This window comes from Mercenaria mercenaria, chromosome 1 (assembly GCF_021730395.1).
Source record: "Mercenaria mercenaria strain notata chromosome 1, MADL_Memer_1, whole genome shotgun sequence".
NCBI classification, from domain to species: domain Eukaryota; kingdom Metazoa; phylum Mollusca; class Bivalvia; order Venerida; family Veneridae; genus Mercenaria; species Mercenaria mercenaria.
The window spans coordinates 88296467-88315938 of NC_069361.1; the positions used below are offsets into that span (position 1 = coordinate 88296467).

At 36.4% G+C, this 19472-nt stretch overlaps 1 protein-coding gene across 5 annotated transcripts in view; it reads left to right on the top strand.

Moving 5' to 3' along the window:
- LOC123531333 (patatin-like phospholipase domain-containing protein 7) overlaps positions 1–19472 on the top strand; it is a 66670-nt gene that overhangs the window by 21328 nt on the left and 25870 nt on the right. For all 5 annotated transcript variants that reach the window (XM_045312195.2, XM_045312212.2, XM_045312187.2 and 2 more), the window contains exons 10-25: positions 634–714; positions 3774–3897; positions 4289–4416; positions 7254–7409; positions 8112–8189; positions 9736–9810; positions 10557–10690; positions 11224–11355; positions 11766–11939; positions 12624–12766; positions 14155–14283; positions 15092–15155; positions 17139–17307; positions 17683–17865; positions 18367–18485; positions 18771–18927. In XM_045312195.2, coding sequence (XP_045168130.2) covers positions 634–714; positions 3774–3897; positions 4289–4416; positions 7254–7409; positions 8112–8189; positions 9736–9810; positions 10557–10690; positions 11224–11355; positions 11766–11939; positions 12624–12766; positions 14155–14283; positions 15092–15155; positions 17139–17307; positions 17683–17865; positions 18367–18485; positions 18771–18927 — 2046 coding nt within the window. The remainder of the gene's footprint in view (positions 1–633; positions 715–3773; positions 3898–4288; positions 4417–7253; positions 7410–8111; positions 8190–9735; positions 9811–10556; positions 10691–11223; positions 11356–11765; positions 11940–12623; positions 12767–14154; positions 14284–15091; positions 15156–17138; positions 17308–17682; positions 17866–18366; positions 18486–18770; positions 18928–19472) is intronic.

Here is a 19472-nt window from a genome sequence, read left to right on the forward strand (position 1 = left end):
ATTGGTCAAATCTGCCCAAATTTCTCTGACGTGTTGTTCAGAGTATGAACTTACTAACTGGCAGTACCAGTGAAATATTACTTACACTGAATCTTTTATATTTGCCCTTTTTGCAGCTGCCGAACGGCAAAGACGATGAGATTTGTCCAAATAAAAGTAATTATTTTACCAGTTTTGGGAGGATTTCAATTGATGGGAAATTACAGTTACAAACTAAATACCTTTCTGCAACACATGGAGTCATTAGCATTCACTGTCAATCAGTATTATGACTGAGATCGACTGTCATTCATTCATTTCAAAGTTTCATAGACAGAGTCCGTTGTTTACATTTTTATCGTAACCGGTGCACTTGTAAAAATCACTTTAGTTTGAAAAATCAGAGTATGCGAAGAGCTATGGTACGGTCTCTAATACATGTATTGAAAAGGAGTCTGTACTTTATTTCTGTTTATGGAAATATTAAATGGTGTTGATATGATTTGGTGAAGTTGTTTAAATATATGGCAGCTAGAGGGAGTAATAAGTTATGAATTTGTGTATAATTGATAGATATCAAAAATATATATATTTATATTGTTGGCAGCATTATTTGAAAGGTGTGATATAGCCTGTTTTCCATTCTGCTTTCAGGTGATAATGGTGAGACTACAGAGGGTCACGTTTACAGCCTTACATAACTACCTGGGTCTCAGCAGTGAACTCATCAACAGGGTTAGGATTTTATATTAACAAATTATCCTGCTTTATTGTATAAGAAATGCTTTATCAAATTTGTAAGCTGCAGTAATCTTAGCAATAGCTCAATAATTTATAATATGAAATAAGGCAATACCTCAATCTGGAATCATTACAGTCCATCAGCTTGCCCAGAAATATGCATTTGTATCCATTTAAAGGTAGATTTTGAAATAAAAAACAATACTGCTCATATTTGTACTGATGTGCAAGACATTGCGTTTCGGACAAGTTCTGTTTATTATGCACAAAGAAAAAGCGTATTCTTCCAAAAAATCCAAAGTCAAACGCTTTGTGCACGTGCCGGAAGACCACATTTTTTAATTTGATGGTGTATCTCATTCGGTATATATCGCATGTTACCATAGAGGGATCGATTCCGATTTTCATCGCTTTGCGACGAAAATCAGTAAGATGGATTCCCTATTAACCTCAGTTCTACTTAAATTTCCTACTTTATGTCTCGGAAATAGCTCAGGTATCACCATATTTAAAACCACTACATGTTCATATGTATTGCATTGAAAGGGATCAGCATTCCAGCTTTATTGGTGTTTGATAATTAAGTACTATTTTGTAGTTAGTTTAATCTATTTATTTTAATGGATTATAGGGGAAGTTTGTACAATTTACAAAAACTTAGAATGTTGACTGCTTTCTGGATTTCTGACTATTACATGTGCCTTAATTATGTCCCTCCCAGGAGACATATTTTTTTTTGCCCTGTCCATCCGTCCGTCCGTCACACTTCATTTCCGAGCAATAACTGGAGAACCATTTGACCTAGAACCTTCAAACTTCATAGGATTGTAGGGCTGCTAGAGTAGACGACCCCTATTGTTTTTGGGGTCACTCCGTCAAAGGTCAAGGTCACAGGGGCCTGAACATTGAAAACCATTTCCGATAATAACTAGAGAACCACTTGATCCAGAATGTTGAAACTTCATAGGATGATTGGTCATGAAGAGCAGACGACCCCTATTGTTTTTGGGGTCACTCCGTCAAAGGTCAAGGTCACAGGGGCCTGAACATTGAAAACCATTTCCGATCAATAACTAGAGAACCACTTGACCCAGAATGTTGAAACTTCATAGGATGATTGGTCATGAAGAGTAGACGACCCCTATTGATTTTGGGGTCACTCCGTCAAAGGTCAAGGTCACAGGGGCCTGAACATGGAAAACCAGTTCCGATCAATAACTAGAGAACCACTTGACCCAGAATGTTGAAACTTCATAGGATGATTGGTCATGAAGAGCAGACGACCCCTATTGTTTTTGGGGTCACTCCGTCAAAGGTCAAGGTCACAGGGGCCTGAACATTGAAAACCATTTCCGATCAATAACTAGAGAACCACTTGACCCAGAATGTTGAAACTTCATAGGATGATTGGTCATGAAGAGCAGACGACCCCTATAGATTTTGGGGTCACTCCGTCAAAGGTCAAGGTCACAGGGGCCTGAACATTGAAAACCATTTCCGATCAATAACTAGAGAACCACTTGACCCAGAATGTTGAAACTTCATAGGATGATTGGTCATGAAGAGTAGATGACCCCTATTGATTTTGGGGTCACTCTGTCAAAGGTCAAGGTCACAGGGGCCTGAACATTGAAAACCATTTCCGATCAATAACTAGAGAACCATTTGACCCAGAATGTTGAAACTTCATAGGATGATTGGTCATGAAGAGTAGATGGCCCCTATTAATTTTGGGGTCACTCTGTCAAAGGTCAAGGTCACAGGGGCCTGAACATTGAAAACCATTTCTGATCAATAATTAGAGAACCACTTGACCCAGAATGTTGAAACTTCATAGGATGATTGGTCATGCACAGTAGATGACCCCTATCGATTTTGGGGTCACTCCGTCAAAGGTCAAGGTCACAGGGGCCTGAACATTGAAAACCATTTCTGGTCAGTAACTTGAGAACCACTTGACCCAGAATGTTGAAACTTCATAGGATGATTGTTCATGAAGAGTAGATGACCCCTAACGATTTTGGGGTCACTCTGTCAAAGGTCAAGGTCACAGGGGCCTGAACATTGAAAACCATTTCCGATCAATAACTAGAGAACCACTTTACCCAGAATGTTGAAACTTCATAGGATGATTGGTCATGAAGAGTAGATGACCCCTAACGATTTTGGGGTCACTCATTCAAAGGTCAAGGTCACAGGAGCCTGAACATGGAAAACCATTTCCAACCAATAACTTGAGAACCTCTCGACCCAGAATGTTGAAACTTCATAGGATGATTGGTCATGCAGAGTAAATGACCCCTATTGTTTTTGGGGTCACTCCATTAAAGGTCAAGGTCACAGGGGCCTGAACATTGATAACCAGTTCCGATCAATAACTTGAGAACCACTTGACCCAGAATGTTGAAACTTCATAGGATGATTGAACATGCAGAGTAGATGACCCCTATTGATTTTGGGGTCAGTCTATTTAAGGTCAAGGTCACAGTGGCCTGTTCATGTAAAATCATTTTTTGGAAATAACTTGAGAACCACTTGACCCAGAATGTTGAAACTTAATAGGATGATTGGACATGCAGAGTAGATGACCCCTATTTATTTTGAGGTCACTTGATCAAAGGTCAAGGTCACAGGAGCCTGAACAGTGACTTGAGAACCACTAGGCCAAGAGTGTTGAAATTTAGCGGGATGACTGGACATGCCAAGTAGATGATCCCTATTGCAGCTAACCATCAGTGTCTCTTTGACTTTCACTCCTGACCCCTATTGACTTCTTGCCTATAGGACTTTGCATTGGGGGAGACATGCGCTTTTTTACAAAAGCATTTTCTAGTTAACAGTTGTAGAGAATGCAGTCAAATTAAATGCTCACGAGAATTTGAACCTGTGACCTGTTAGCCAGACACTTTCCCAAAACATCATTGTGCGTCTAAATTTGTACCATTGCTCTTCTGAAGTGGTCGTCTATGGATTCATTTTATCACCATTTGTTGTTGTTTTTTGAGGCAGAATTATCTCATGTAATTATGTAAACATTAATTTTTAATTTTCAGCACAGTGAAGTGGACTTCAAGTCTCTTTCTATACATGCTATAGCTTCACACACTCCTCTGGGTAAGAGACACAGTAGTTTGGCTGGTGTGTCCAAGTCTGAGAATGAAAAACAGGAAGCACCTAGTGAGTCTTACTTTCGACTTTAATAGAACAAAAGAATTTTTTTGAATGTCAAAGATAATGAGTACATTTTCTATTTGATTATGACTGATCATTTCTGCTATTAAGGAAAATTCACTTTTAATTTTCATGCATTCCGGTAGCGTGGTTTCTTAATGCAAGTTGTACTAGGTTTTCCATACCTACATGGTGAACAGACTGCGCAGATGCGAAGGCTGGTCTGGATCCATGCTGGTCGCAAACCCACTATGTTGGTTTTCTCATGGCGCGGCTCATTTTACTTTTTTTCTGTAAGTAATTCTTATATAATCATAATACTGACACAAACCACTGGAATGACAGTGATACACAAACAGCCATAGGTTAAGTGACAAACTAAATACTTGTATTACAGTAAGAGCACAGGCCCAGAGTGTGAGTAGTGTTACTGATGAATCAGACAATGATACAAGGATCACAGATTTTGATGCGGCATGTTTGAGGGCTCGGGTTACTGAGGCTAGTAAGACTGTGTTAAGACAGGTAAAACTTGTGTTTTCAATTCTACAAGGTCTGTAGAGACCTGGGGGTTGTCTTCATACATCATTTATAAAAAACGTTATGACATTTGAAAAGTTTGGAACAGTTAAAATTTCTCTTTGTTTTAATTGCTCTCTCTCTGTTGTAGGGAATGCACAACTTGGTGAAAAAAGATTTATGTATAATAGATATGTTAACTGATCTGGCCTCAAAAATAAGATCTGTTATATATATGATAAAAGGAATTTTTCGGAATTAAAAACTTAATTGTACTGTGCTTACTCTAATAAAATGAACAGAATTTCAGAATGATTTATTTCTAGTTAATTCATATCAAAACTGTCAGAGGAGCTTTGTTTTATTTATTATGCCCCCCTTTGAAGAAGGAGGGGTATATTGTTTTGCAGATGTAGGTAGGTCGGTTGGTCGGTCGGAATGTGGACCAATCCATTTCCGGATGATAACTCAAGATCTCTTGGGCCTAGGATCATGAAAGTTGATAGGGAGATTGATCATGACCAGCAGATGACCCCTATTGATTTTGAGGTCAGTATGTCAAAGGTCAAGGTCACAGTGACCAGGAACAGTAAAATGGGCTCCGGCCAATAACTCAAGAACGCTTGGGACTAGTGTCAGGAAAATTGATAGTTAGGTTGGCCATCACCAGCAGATGACCCCTATTAATTTTGAGGTCTGTATGTCAAAGGTCAAGGTCACAGTGACCCTGAATAGTAAAACGGTTTCCGGATGATAACTCAAGAACCCTTGGGCCTAGGATCATGAAAGTTAATAGGGAGGTTGGTAATGACCAGCAGATGACCCCTATTGATTTTGAGGTCAGTATGTTAATGGTCAAGGTCACAGTGATCCTGAACAGTTTAACGGTTTCCGGATGATAACTCAAGAAAGCTTAGGCCTAGGGTCACAAAAGTTGATAGGGAGATTGATCATGACCAGCAGATGACCCCTATTGATTTTGAGGTCAGTATGTCAAAGGTCAAGGTCACAGTGACCAGGAACAGTAAAATGGTTTCCGGCCAATAACTCAAGAACGCTTGGGACTAGTGTCAGGAAAATTGATAGTTAGGTTGGCCATGACCAGCAGATGACCCCTATTGATTTTGAGGTCATTAGGTCAAAGGTCAAGGTCACATTGGCCATGAACAGTTAAACGGTTTTTGATCTTCTTGTCCAAAACCATAGGGTCTAGGGCTTTGATATTTGGTATGAAGCACAATCTAGTGGTCCTCTAGCAAGATTGTTCAGATTATTTCCCTGGGGTCAAATATGGCCCCACCCCGGGGGTCACATGGTTTATATAGACTTATATAGGAAAAAACTTTGAAAAACCTCTTGTCCAAAACCACAGGGCCTAGGGCTTTGATATTTTGTATATGAAATCATCAAGTGGTCCTTTACTAAGATTGTTCAAATTATTCCCCTAGGGTCAAATGTGGCTCAGCCCTGGGGGTCACATGGTTTACATAGACTTATATAGGGAGAAACTTTGAAAATCTTCTTGTCAAAACCACAAAGACTATGGCTTTGATATTTTGTAATGTAGCATCATCTAGTGGTTCTCTACCAAGTTTGTTCAGATTATCCCTCTAGGGTAAAATATGGCGCCGCCCAAGGGGTCACATGGTTCATATAGACTTATATAGGGAAAAACTTAGAATCTTCATGTCCATAACTTACATCATTCAAATTTGGACCACATGTATAGTTTTGAGTGGCAAGATGAACCTTGACATGAGTTGACCTTGATCTTGACCTAGTGACCTACTTTCACATTTCTGTAGCTACAGCCTTCAAATTTGGACCACATGTATAGGTTTGTGTACCGAAAAAAACTTTGACCTTATTATTGACCTAGTGACCTACTTTCACATTTTTGAAGGTACATGCTTCAAATTTGGACCACATGCATAGTTTTTTGTTCTAAAATAAAATTTGACCTTGATTTTGACCTAGTGACCTACTTTCACATTTCTCAAGCTACAGCCTTCAAATTTGAACCACATGCATAGTTTTGTGTACTGAAATGAACTTTGATCTTGAGATTGACCTACTGACTTACTTTCACATTTCTGAAGGTACAAGCTTCAAATTTGGACCACTTGCATAGTTTTGTGTTCCGAAATAAAATTTGACCTTGATTTTGACCTAGTGACCTACTTTCACATTTCTCAAGCTACAGCCTTCAAATTTGAACCACATGCATAGTTTTGTGTACCGAAATGAACTTTGATCTTGAGATTGACCTAGTGAACTACTTTCACATTTCTGAAGCTACAGGCTCCAAATTTGGACTGCATGCATATTTATTTTTGTGTTCTGAATTGAAATTTGACATTGATTTTTACCTATTACCTACTTTCACATTTCTCAAGCTACAGCCTCCAAATTTGAAGCACATGCATAGTTCTGTCTACCGAAATGAAATTTGACCTTGAAATTGATCTAGTGACCTACTTTTACATTTCTCAAGCCACAGCTTTCAAATTTGGACCACATACACTTTGTTTTGTACCGAAATGAAATTTGACCTTGATTTTGACCTTGAGCTAGTCTTGAAATTTGGAACATTCAAAAATGGCTCAGTGGATGGCACCAAGATCTCTCTGTAATCTCTTGTTAGGTTAATAGGTTAAAGGTCAAGGTCAGATTAAACCAGAATGGTAGAACTTTTGTTTACAGTGAGCATATAATTTCTGTTCCTTGTGCAATTACTGAATGCATCAAGGGGGGCATTTCGTGTTCGACGAGCTCTTGTCTTGATACACTTTGATTGTCTTATTCTCACAGATGTAATAATCTTTTCTTTATACATTGTGTAGGTATCTGATGATGGGCCGTCAACGTCACCACAGGGGTCAAGATTGAGATTGAAACGTCCATCAGAGCCACTGGTCAACGAGAGTGGGGAAACATTTAAAGATGATGATATACTTGATATGGCAAAGGCAGATCTTGTCAAGATTCTTAAACTTAAGGTAAGCTTACTATAAAATAATTTAATTACGTTGGCATAAAATTTTATGATTTCTGCAAAACTGGCTTTTACCTTGGGACATGAATTCACATATTTGTATTGGTGACTTGGAATTTTATTTGTTTGTTGGTGTTTAGTTTCGTGATTAATGCAACTACGAAATCCATGGACATTATTCCCCCATTAATATTACTGAGTTCACTTTAATTTTATATTGTTTAGTTGTTTTAGCTTTTTTTTTTTTTAGAAAAATCTGTGAGGTATTGTTGTTATTTGGTTGTCAGCATTGGCATGGTTAAGATTTTTTTAGGTACACTTTTTTTCAAAAACTGTAAGGGCTGTAACTTAGAATTGTGGTCCTTATTATCTTAGAAAATTGATACATGTATTTCGTTGTTATTCTTTTTGATTAGCTTCACTTTCCTTAGATAGTTAGCTTTGAAACTTTATACATAGTTCATCACTGATAGGTGAGAAACAGTGCCAAAACTATATTTTTGCATATTGCCTTATGTTAAGCACTTATAGATATGTGTCGGCACCCATAGGTGGTACTCCTGTTTTTGTATGGAGTGTTTTAAAATATGATGCTTGTACTCTGATAAGACTGTGACCAGAACACTTCGTCTAAAATTGATTGACTAATTGTAAATTAAAGTTTCTGTAGAAAAAAATCACAACACTTTTGATGTGTTTCCTGTAGAATGAGTCACTGTTGGACGACAGGGTACATCTACATACATACAGAGGAGGGATGAATCTGATGAAACAGGGTGATCAGGTAAACTACATTTATAAAGTTTATACACATTTTAGAGAATATCCAAGTTTTGTTAGTTTTTCGTATTACTTTCTTCATATACGTTTGAAAAACGGGACGTATTATGGGAATGCCCCTGGCGGGCGGGCAGTTGGTCGGGTGGGCGGGCGGCGTCCACAGACTTTGTACGGAGCATCTCTTCTTCATGCATGGAGGGATTTTGATGAAACTTGGCACAATTGTTCACCATCATGAGACAGAGTGTCATGCGCAAGAACCAGGTCCCTAGGTCTAAGGTCAAGGTCACACTTAGAGGTCAAAGGTCAAATTCAAGAATGACTATACGGAGCATATCTTCTTCATGCATGGAGGGATTTTGATATAACTTGGCACAATTGTTCACCATCATGAGATGGAGTGTAATGCGCAAGAACCAGGTCCCTAGGTCTAAGGTCAAGGTCACACTTAGAGGTCAAAGGATACAAGAATGAAAACTTTGTCCGGAGCATTTCTTCTTTATGCATGGAGGGATTTTGCTGTAACTTGGCACAAATGTTCACTACCATGAGATGGAATGTCATGCGCAAGAACCAGGTCCCTAGGTCTAAGGTCAAGGTCACAATTAGAGGCCAAAGGTCAGATACAAGAATGACTTTGTCAGGAGCATTTCTTCTTCATGCATAGAGGGATTTTGATATAACTTTGCACAAATGTTCACCACTATGAGACGGAGTGTCATGCGCAGGTCCCTTCTTTAGAATTAGTTCCCTTTGTTGTTACTATAAATAGCTTATATTGTAACTTTTTTCATTACTAGTCGTAGGGAAAAATCGAGACCACTTTTCTGTAGAACAACATGCATGTTACATCCAATTTTGAGGTTTGAGGTTTATTTTGACCTATCTCTACCAGGTAAGGACTTTTGTGTGGACTTAGAATTTTTGTGGGGGGGGATTTTTTTTTTTAGATTAACTTCCCTTAGTTGTTACTATAAATAACTTATATTGTAACTTCTTTTATAATTAACCATAGGGAAAAATCAAGACCACTTTTCTGTGGTACAACATAGATGTTACTTTTAGATTTTAGGTGTATTTTAAGGTATTGCTACCTGGTAAGGAGTTGTTTTTTTGTGCACTTAGAAAAACAAAAGAATTGCAATAATTACTTCACAACCACAGAATTTAAATTCCATTTGCAAATACAGGTGCTAGTGTAAAGAAATTTGCTATGACGGGCGTATATTGTGACATTCTGGCACTCTTGTTGATTTTGTATATACTGGTATATTGACATTTAGATTTCTTTTATACGTAATATGAAACTACAGCAACACATTAAGCAAGTGACAAAGGGATCAGTAAAATTCTCGACTTATCTTAGCATAGAAAATATAAGGAAAACAGCAGGAGATCACATAAATTGTTCAAGTCAGCCTTGTGCAGGAGCTGTCAGTGCAGGAGTGAGCTGTGTTTGACTGTATTGTTTAGTTGATGTAGAACATACATAGCAGATGGACATTTGCTTTTTTAATTCCAGTGATTTGAGAAATTTTGATATATTGCAGGAAGCCTCACTGATATTCGTGGTCAGTGGTCAGCTCAATGTGTTACAGCATTATGTAGGGGAAGAAGCAAAGGAGGTCTGTCAAATCTTTTCTTCAAAATATTTCATGACTTTGTTGTGACTTCATTCTTGATATTTTTTGCACCAGTATTTTATCCAGATATACAGTTTAACCTGCTGCAAAGTGTTCACAGATGCATATTTACACTAGTTATTGATTTTGACTGGTTTCCTAAGTTCTAAGTACAGTACAGTATATTAAGAATATCTTACCTCTATTCAAGTCTTTGTATGTTAACATTTTATATAGTTAAAAATATTTGTTATTTGAAATCAAGAAGATTCTTTTCTGTATCAAAATACAATTTTTAATCGCTATCATAAAAATACAACTAATTTTAACAAAGAAGACTGAAACTGTGACTTTATTATGCAACAAAACCACTGTTTTTACAACACAGTTATTACGTCTTGGTGTTAAACACCATAATAGGGCACAGAAAATGACTATAACACAAGACTAGTCAAAGATTTGGTGGATTTGGTCAAGGATATGCTGTTATGTCAGAATCGAAATAATATGTCTCAAACAGTGACTTTCTTTTGAATTTAATCATTGTTGTTCAGTTTCATGCTATTATATTTCCTTCACATCTGAACTCCAAAAAATGTTTTTTATTCAGTGACAAAATGACACAGATATATTGTTTCTTAGATAAAATTCATACAAATTCTATTACCTGTACTAAACAGATTTAGAATCTACAAAATTTCTATAAATGTAGTTGAAATGACCTCTTATTTTAAGATAATATTTTGCAGGTGAAGTTGTTTTCTGCCCAGCCTGGAGATATTGTTGGAGCACTGGCTGTTTTGACTGGAGAACCTTCATTCTTTACCATTAGGTCTAAATGTGAGACCAGGGTTGTTGTCATCTCCAAAAAGGACTTCTATTTGTAAGGCATTATCTTCTGAACTGATAAAACTTTCTACTGACAAACAAGTATGCAAATGACTCGTAGTACATTTTTCACATTTTACAAGTTGTAAACATTTTTCCTTTCTTAAAGTGTGTGTAAGTAAAGAGATGTTTTTATTCTCCCTATGTCGGAAATGTGGGGTGCATATATTGTTTGAATTGTGTGTAGTCTGTTACAGCTTTTCCTGTAGGTTTCATGCAGTTCATATGAAACTTGTTATACATCGTCAACGTCAGGTGAGCATGTGCTCATTATCAGAACTTTATGTATGGTGACCATTTCTAGAGATGTTACTAGTTTCTGGACTTATTAATATAACAACTACATCTGTAGGCTGTCTATTCAACTCTAGTTCTATTCATTTCAATGAAATATTGTCAGGAGTTTCCTATCCGATTTTGTTCTTGTTGAGTTATGCCTCTTTTTGGACTTATTATATTATTTTATCAAGCATTTTCTGGGATCATGTGTAATACAGTATTGACATCACTATTGTTTGTTTGTAACAGGATAATGAGAGAACAGCCATCTGTTGTGCTGAATACTGCATCAACAACTCTAATCCGACTGACACCATTTGTCCGGCAGATTGACTTTGCCCTTGATTGGATGATGATAGAAGCTGGAAGAGCTCTTTTCAGGTAATACAGATACATGTTAAGATTCTTTCTTTTTTGTTGGTGAAAATGAAATAAAATTAGTAGGACACTTAAATGTTCAGTTCTCTTTGCTGAGTCGTAGCAGTTGGTAACATGATGTACAATACACAGTATGGGCCCAGCTATATTGCTAGGTTGTTTTTTGCCTAACTCCTTTGACTTTTAGCTGAGTCAGAGTGGTACAGTTTCATGGAAAGGAAGGACTCATCTGGTTTTTTGAAGGTTATGGTGCAAACATGGTGCAAATCTGTATCTGAAATAATGTCACTCCCAGTTAAGCTGCAAGCTGTAAACTTTTGGCAATTTTTATGATATTAGTCGGTGATGTTAATATAAAGTCAGTCCTTAAATTTAGTGATGCAAGGTAAATATTGCCCCTTACTTTGTTACAGACAAGGAGACCATTCAGATTCTATCTACATAGTTTTGACGGGTCGACTGAGAACAGTGATTACAAGTTCTGGTGATAAGAAAGAAATGGTAGGGGAGTATGGCCGAGGAGAACTGGTTGGTATTGTAGAGGTTCTTACACAGCAGGAGAGAGTGACAACGGGTATAGCTGTTAGGTAGATGAACAATTTGTTAAGTTATATGAAGCAGTAAAGAATGTCTTGATCACTGGATTAGTTAGACTGCACATCTTTAAAGGCTAACATGTTTTTGTAAAAAACATGATGCACAAATTAGATATGTAAATGAGATAATCTAAATCATTTGTTATTTCTTTTGTATACATCTATTTGGTGATATGTTATTTAGACACTTAAAAGTAAAATGCATGTTAGATAAGCATATATTAGAAAAATACCACCAAACACGAAAAACTATTACAATTTTAATATACTGACGTTTTGCCAAAAGGCTTCATCAGGGTAATACATAAATAGCGGAACTGACGTAACGTCAGTGTGTAAAATAACGCCAAAGCGCTAAGCAACGTTACATACATAAGCAGCAAAATGCATTTAACAAAAATACAGCAAAAGGTATATTTGTTATATCAGACTATCGGATCAGTAAGATACGAAAATTTTCTAGATAAGCAGAAAGATAAACTGAGTAAATATATTCTGATTCTCCCCGTTTATTCAAGTAGTGTTGTAATTTTAGGACAGTGAAAAAACGAGGATCTGTTTCGAGTATTTATCTGAAATACTGAATATAATGAATGAACTTTATTTGTAATTATATTTAGAATATTGTTACGAAAGTTTATAGACAGCTTGTATTTACTTTGTGTTTTGTTTCAGAGACACTGAATTAGCCAAGTTGCCTTCCGAACTATTAAATGTGATAAAGAGAAAGTTTCCACAGGTTGTAACAAGGTTGATACATCTGCTAGGTCAGAGGATCATAGGATCCATGAGGAGTAAAGATTCTCTACAGATATCTGGTAATTTGTGAACTTGCCATTCTGTATATCTCATATAACTTGATACTTTTAGATATTTCTTTGGTCCATCAATACTCCTTAGTCAGAGGTATCTGCCCCCTAGGTATCTCATGTCTTAAGTTACATTTTATATATCTTACCATGGGTAACTCATTAGTAGGCATATCCTTATTGCTATATTTTTCTGGAGAGTAAGTCTTTGTGCTACTGAATAGATTAAAGTTTTTTCGTCGCATATCTACAAAAAATTATACATAATCCATGGTCATTATTATATGTTGGGTAATTTTTATGCCCCCCGTCACAGAAGGAGGTGTATATTGTTTTGCAGATCTCGATTGGTCGGTCAGTCAGTCTGTAGAACAATCCGTTTCCGAACGATAACTCAAGAAGGCTTGGGCCTAGGATCATGAAAGTTCATTTGGAGGTTGGTCATGACCAGCAGATGACCCCTATTGATTTTTGAGATCTGTAGGTCAAAGGTCAAGGTCACAGTGACCTGGAACAGTTAAACGGTTTCCAGATGATAACTCAAGAACACTTGGGCCTAGGATCATGAAAGTGGATAGGGAGATCGGTCATAACCAGCAGATAACCCCTATTGATTTTGAGATCAGTAGGTCAAAGGTCAAGGCCACTGTTGCCCAGAACAGTTAAACGGTTTCAGGATGATAGCTCAAGAATGCTTGGGCCTAGGATCATGAAAGTTGATATGGAGGTTGGTCATGAGCAGCAGATGACCCCTATTGATTTTGAGGTCAGTAGGTCAAAGGTCAAGGTCACAGTGACTCTGAACAGTTAAATGGTTTCTTGACGATAACTTGAGAACGCTTGAGCCTAGGGTCACAAAACTTGATAGGGAAGTTGATCATGAACAGCAGATGACCCCTACTGATTTTGAGGTCGGTAGGTCAAAGGTCAAGGTCACACTGACCTGGAACAGTTATACAGTTTCTGGATGATAACTGAAGAAGGCTTGGGCCTAGGATCATGAAAGTTGATAGGGAGTTTTTTCATGACGAGCAGAAGACCCCTTTTGATTTTGAGGCCAGTAGGCCAAAGGTCAAGGTCATAGTGACCCAGAACAGTAGAACTTTCATGTACAGTGATCAAATAATTTCTGTTCCTTGTGCAATTACTGAATGCATCAAGGAAGGCATTTCATGTTCTACGAGCTCTTGTGCATATTGTATCTCTCGTATGTTTAAATAATGTCATGTAAGGTAAAATCTTATGCCAGATATGAATTAAAAGCTTTAAGGAAACTTTTATTACTATGAAAATTATAGAAACACTGTGTTAATGACTAATCTTGTTATTTAATGCAATTAGATGAAAATATTTAGAGAGTGAGATTTTTATGAAATCCACTGTTATATAACCTGTAGAAACAATGCCAGGAGTGGAGACGAGAGGTTCTGTGACCAATCTAGCTACTGTAGCCATCTTGCCAGCATCTAATGATGTACCTCTTACGAACTTTACATTGGAGATACAACATGCACTGAAAGTTATTGGTATGTGTTGTTTTTTTTCATTGTTTACATTTCAGTACAGATATTTACTGTACTATGCAGAAGATTATATACCTCACAAAAATTGCCGTACAGGTTCCATTATGTTGCATATATTGTCCTTACTAGCCCCATGTGGTTCTGGGACGATCTGTGTATGAAAGAATTGGAACCACTGCCTTACCCTTGCATGATCGTAAGAGGCGACTATTAGGGTCTTAACACTTGGTTTTGCAGTAACTCTGTGATTCCAGCAGGTATGCAAATTTTGATTCCATACCTCATGTATTTATTTCGATGTAAATGAGATGAGAAACCAAAATTTGTAGTCCTGTTTGGTACCATATGACCTATACTGTGTTGGTGCACCGTAAAACCCTAATAAAAAAAAAATATTGTCCTTACTGCCAAATACCAAATGTTTTAAATTTTTTAAGTATTAATTTTACTTACAAATGATTGAATTTCAAGCTGTAACAGTGTGAATAAGTCATTAAACAAAATCTGAGTTGTGGCCCTTACTGCTCAACTTGCTCTTAGTTTCTGTTTTTTTGCCAATTAAATATCTTTTGTTTTGATTGTTCATGTTTCTTTTATCTTTGGAATGAGCTGTTCAGTGGAAACGTAATACGGTATTATAAGTTGCAATCTGCTCATCCTCTAAAGTCATGGATATGATCTCAGCTGGGATAACAGCCATACAGACTTTCCTCAGGGTACTCAGAAGTAGTGCAGTAAGCATACAACTTCGATAAACAGTCAGTCTGAAAATATGTTTTGTGTAAAAACTAAGTTGTTACTTATGTTGTAGGACCTGTGACAAGATTTACAAGTGACATTGTGAAGAGATGGTTAGGTGCAGGAGCATTTGACAGGTTTGGTCTTTTCTTATGATTGAATTTTTCCAAGAAATGGTGAAAGTAATTACCGGTAGCATGCTTTGAGTTATCAAGCCACAGTTACATTCTTCAGTTCAGAACTAACATACATACTCCTGAGTAGAGCTTTAAATAAAACTGAATTTTGCTGAGCTTGCTGAAAGAGATTAATCTGGTGGAATTTATTTGGTTTAACAGTTCCTTGTTGTAGAACAGTTTGTTTGAGTGACATTGTTCTGAGGTTGATGTGCATAAAGAGAGCCATTGATTTTTTGTTGCAACGACTATAGCGTCTTTATTTTGTAATGAAGGAAGCGTCTAAAAACAACAAAAAAAATGAGTGCCTTCAACTTTTTCTTTGCAAAGTAATAATTTAAAACTAGACCGATGAACTAGAATGTGAAAAATGTATTTATAGTACATCCATGTAAGCTTTAGTTTCCATTTATATATAGCAGTTGAAAATGATTTTTGTTGAGTATAAATACTTTGTGTACCATTATTATTGCTGTAAACAGTTGCATTAATCGGCATCTATCTGAGTTTTGGCCAAATGTTAAGTGCCTATAGATGCCTTCAGATTTTTGCTAGTCAAGAAATTTTATATAGATTTCAGAAGAATATCGTGTACATTTTTATGTTGGTGTACCATAGCTTCTTTTACTTTCTCTTGCTGACCATACATACTAGAGCTTACGATGATGTTCAGTCAAAGTAAGTGATGTGTGCTTCATGCATGGTCTAAATTTGCTAACAGATTATCAGATTGTTTTATTGTTAATCACTAACATTGCATTGTAATCTAAACTCAAGTTTTGTTGCAAAATTGTCCTGCTTTGCTGTGATACGTTTGAGCAAAATGTCTAAACACTTTACAGGATTAAAAATATGATTTTGGCTTTCTTTTTATCTCTTATTTGTATGATTGCATTGTGACGTCTAGGTATACTGTAAACTTTGAAATGGTTTCCAGCTCTTTAAGTTAGCAACTTTCAAGGTAGATGTGTGTTTCAACACAGTTCTGTAGTCTAAAAGCAACCAGCTACCATGGAAACATGAAAGTTTGTAGTGTTCATTGGTAGTCAGTTGCCATATATTTCCCTGATACATGCATGTGTAATTGTTAAAAAAGGATGCTTTATCATGAATAATCATTTCTTATAAAGACAGTTTCTTTGTAAAATGCTGTGCAGTACTAGCATTCCACTGCGGACATTCATATTTTGCAATTTTAACTTTTCTTTTATCATCATAATGTACGTATCCCACCCTTTTCCTTTTCAAACCTGACTTCATGACTGCTTAATTTACATTATTGATCAAATGGTCAGCGTCACTTGTTTACAGTGATATAGTATCAGAAGTATCATTCTTTGCACTAGTTGTATATCCGTCCTTTCTTTTAGGCATAACAAAAATCAGAATAGACAAATTGGATTGCTTTTATGTACTAGTATACAGTGATTTGTGAATGCCGAGGCTGTAATTCAGGAACGTGAATTTCCCTCATGATCACACAGCATTAAAAAATGTGTTGATAAGTTATTTGTCCAGTTTATGTGCAGTTTTTACCTGTAAGTTTACATGTGACAGTTTGTTATTACTTGCTTAAACTATTAAGTTTTCACTGATTTTGCTTCCGATGTATTTCCACATCTCTTAGTAGCCGTTAGAACACCTTGTGTTATTAAAATGGGATATATAGTTTTCATGAATGTTTCTAGGCTTACGGTATAGTTAAAAATATATATCTGCAGTGTACTGAAGAAGTGTGATTAGACTTAACTCTTTGTCTTTGGAAATATGCATCTATAAAAATTAAACAAAAATCAGCTTTGGAATGCAAGTTTCAGAAAATTTAATAAGTGCCAAAAATGAGACATTTTATTTATTATAATACTAAATACAAGACAAAACTAATTTCTGACAAACTGTTTTATATAAAAAATATATTTTGATTTATGTGCCATATATTTACAGTGTGAATGAGTTCCGGTTGTTTAGTTGGTTGGGTCAACAGGAAGACCTGCACCGTGTGATATTATACCAGTGTGATTATACAATGACAAGATGGACTAAGATGTGTATCAGACAGGCAGATTGTATACTTATTGTTGGTATAGCAGGAAATGATCCTAAAGTTGGTGAGGTATGCTTAATGCAGAATGCACCTGGTTTGCATTTTCTGTTTGAGCCAAATAGTAGAAATATAATATGAATTGTATCTGAAATCATTTGTCCTCGACCTCTGATTCATGTGGAAAAGTTGGCAGTTACTTACAGAGACCAGGTTTGTACTGGTACAGAAACCAGGAGCACTGGTTAGGTTAACTGCCCTCCGTTACATAACTGAAATACTGTTAAAAACCGGCATTAAACCCAACACAAACTAATTACCTCCAAAGGTACAGTTTATCATGTAAAATAGTTGAGGTCAATTGAGTGACTTCATGGTCGTCTTATTGAAGATATATATCAGATTTAAGTATGGGTAGATAAAAGGATTTCTGCATCATTGTTACAGTTGGAGCAACAGATGGAGACAATAGATGTTAGAGCACAGAAGGAACTGGTGTTACTGCACCAGGAAGATGCGGACTACCCTAACGGTACGGTACAATGGCTAAACGCTCGCGGCTGGTGCTCCTCTCATCACCATATACGCTGTCCAAAGAGAGTCTTCAGTAAAAGATCTCCAGCTAAAATGGTAATTGATAGTATTTATGTGTAAACTTTAGTTTATATCGGCAGACAAATACTTATAACATGTTTATCTGTTTAAAGTTCCACAGATTTAAATTAAACTTGGTGTATTTTTAACCAGCTAATATATTGGGAACGTTGAATAAGCACAGAAAACAACAAAAATCAAAAGGCATATTATGGTCATATCACAGGTAAAAAAATAATTATGAAACATTTCTTTGACAAACAGCAGCAATGCTGGGGTAGAACATCAGGCTGATTGTCTAGAGGTCTTGGGTTTGGAATCCAGGTGAGAGAGGGACTTGACTGTAGTCTCCATGGTTACTTTTCGAGGCATGAATACTGGTTACAAATGAAGGAAGCAGAAGTCAAGCACTCACAAGTTTTGAGAACTGTCTCACTGTCAACCTAAAATAAGTGGATTTAAACTTAAAAAGAGTAGGTGAAAATATCTGTATGTCTATAAATCAGTAATGAAATGAGAAAACTTGATATTTTCTAGATGCAGTTGTATGAAGAGTTACAGAAGACAGGTGCTGATCGTATGTCAGATATGAGCAGATTGGCAAGGTTCCTGACTGGTACATCAGTAGGCCTTGTACTTGGAGGAGGAGGAGCTAGGTAAGGAGAGTTAGGTATTTCATTGTACGCCTGTATCGGCAGAGGACATTATTGAATTATGCATCCAACTTACAGAATGCCTTATTTACCATAAAAGCAATGTATTCAGATATAAGTTTTGTAAAGTTCACCTTCACATGGCTCTTGCATAATAAGGTAGAAATCAATGAGCAATGTTATTACAGAGTTAATGAATCAGACAGTAGTTTACAAATAGCAAGTAGATTTGTTAATGTTAGCAAGCAAATTTTGTCATGTTTAATAGCCATCTAACTTTACTTACAGAGGTTTATCACATATAGGTATCATACGTGCCTTAATTGAGGCAAAGATTCCTATAGATATTGTGGGAGGAACGAGTATCGGTGCATTCATGGGGGCACTGTGGTGTGAGGAGGTGCAACACCCAAGATTTATACAACGTGCGAGGGAGTGGTCTATGGTTAGTGCTTAGAATTTGTATCATTGGTTAAATTGGTACAATCACATCCAATAGTTAAAATCAATATCATGTTCAACTCTTAACTTTGCCAAGGAATATTTTCACTTATTTATGGTTGGTAAACTTAACATGATTGATAAATGTTTTTATATGAAAAAAAAAAACCTTAATAGTTTATTTGCAAGGAAAAGTGAAATGTAAAATCAAGATAATTATGAAGGTGATAAGACTGTGAATATAAAAATTACTACTGTATACAGGTGAAATAGTTTTGAGAAATGGCATTGTACACTACAACACAAACAATGAAATAAAAAACATAAAAGATTTATCATTACATATGTGACTGTTATAGTGCTAATTCATATATTTACATGAAAAACAAATAAAACGTTAGTTAAATCCACTTTCTATACAGTAAAACAGCATTACTGAAGGCTGCAAGGGGTTTGCTTGATTCAGCATGAGTGCTTGAGCTATGGATAATAGAGCGAGCAGTGTTTCACTGTAGTAAAATAAGTTATGAAAAGTAAGCAGAGTTTAGA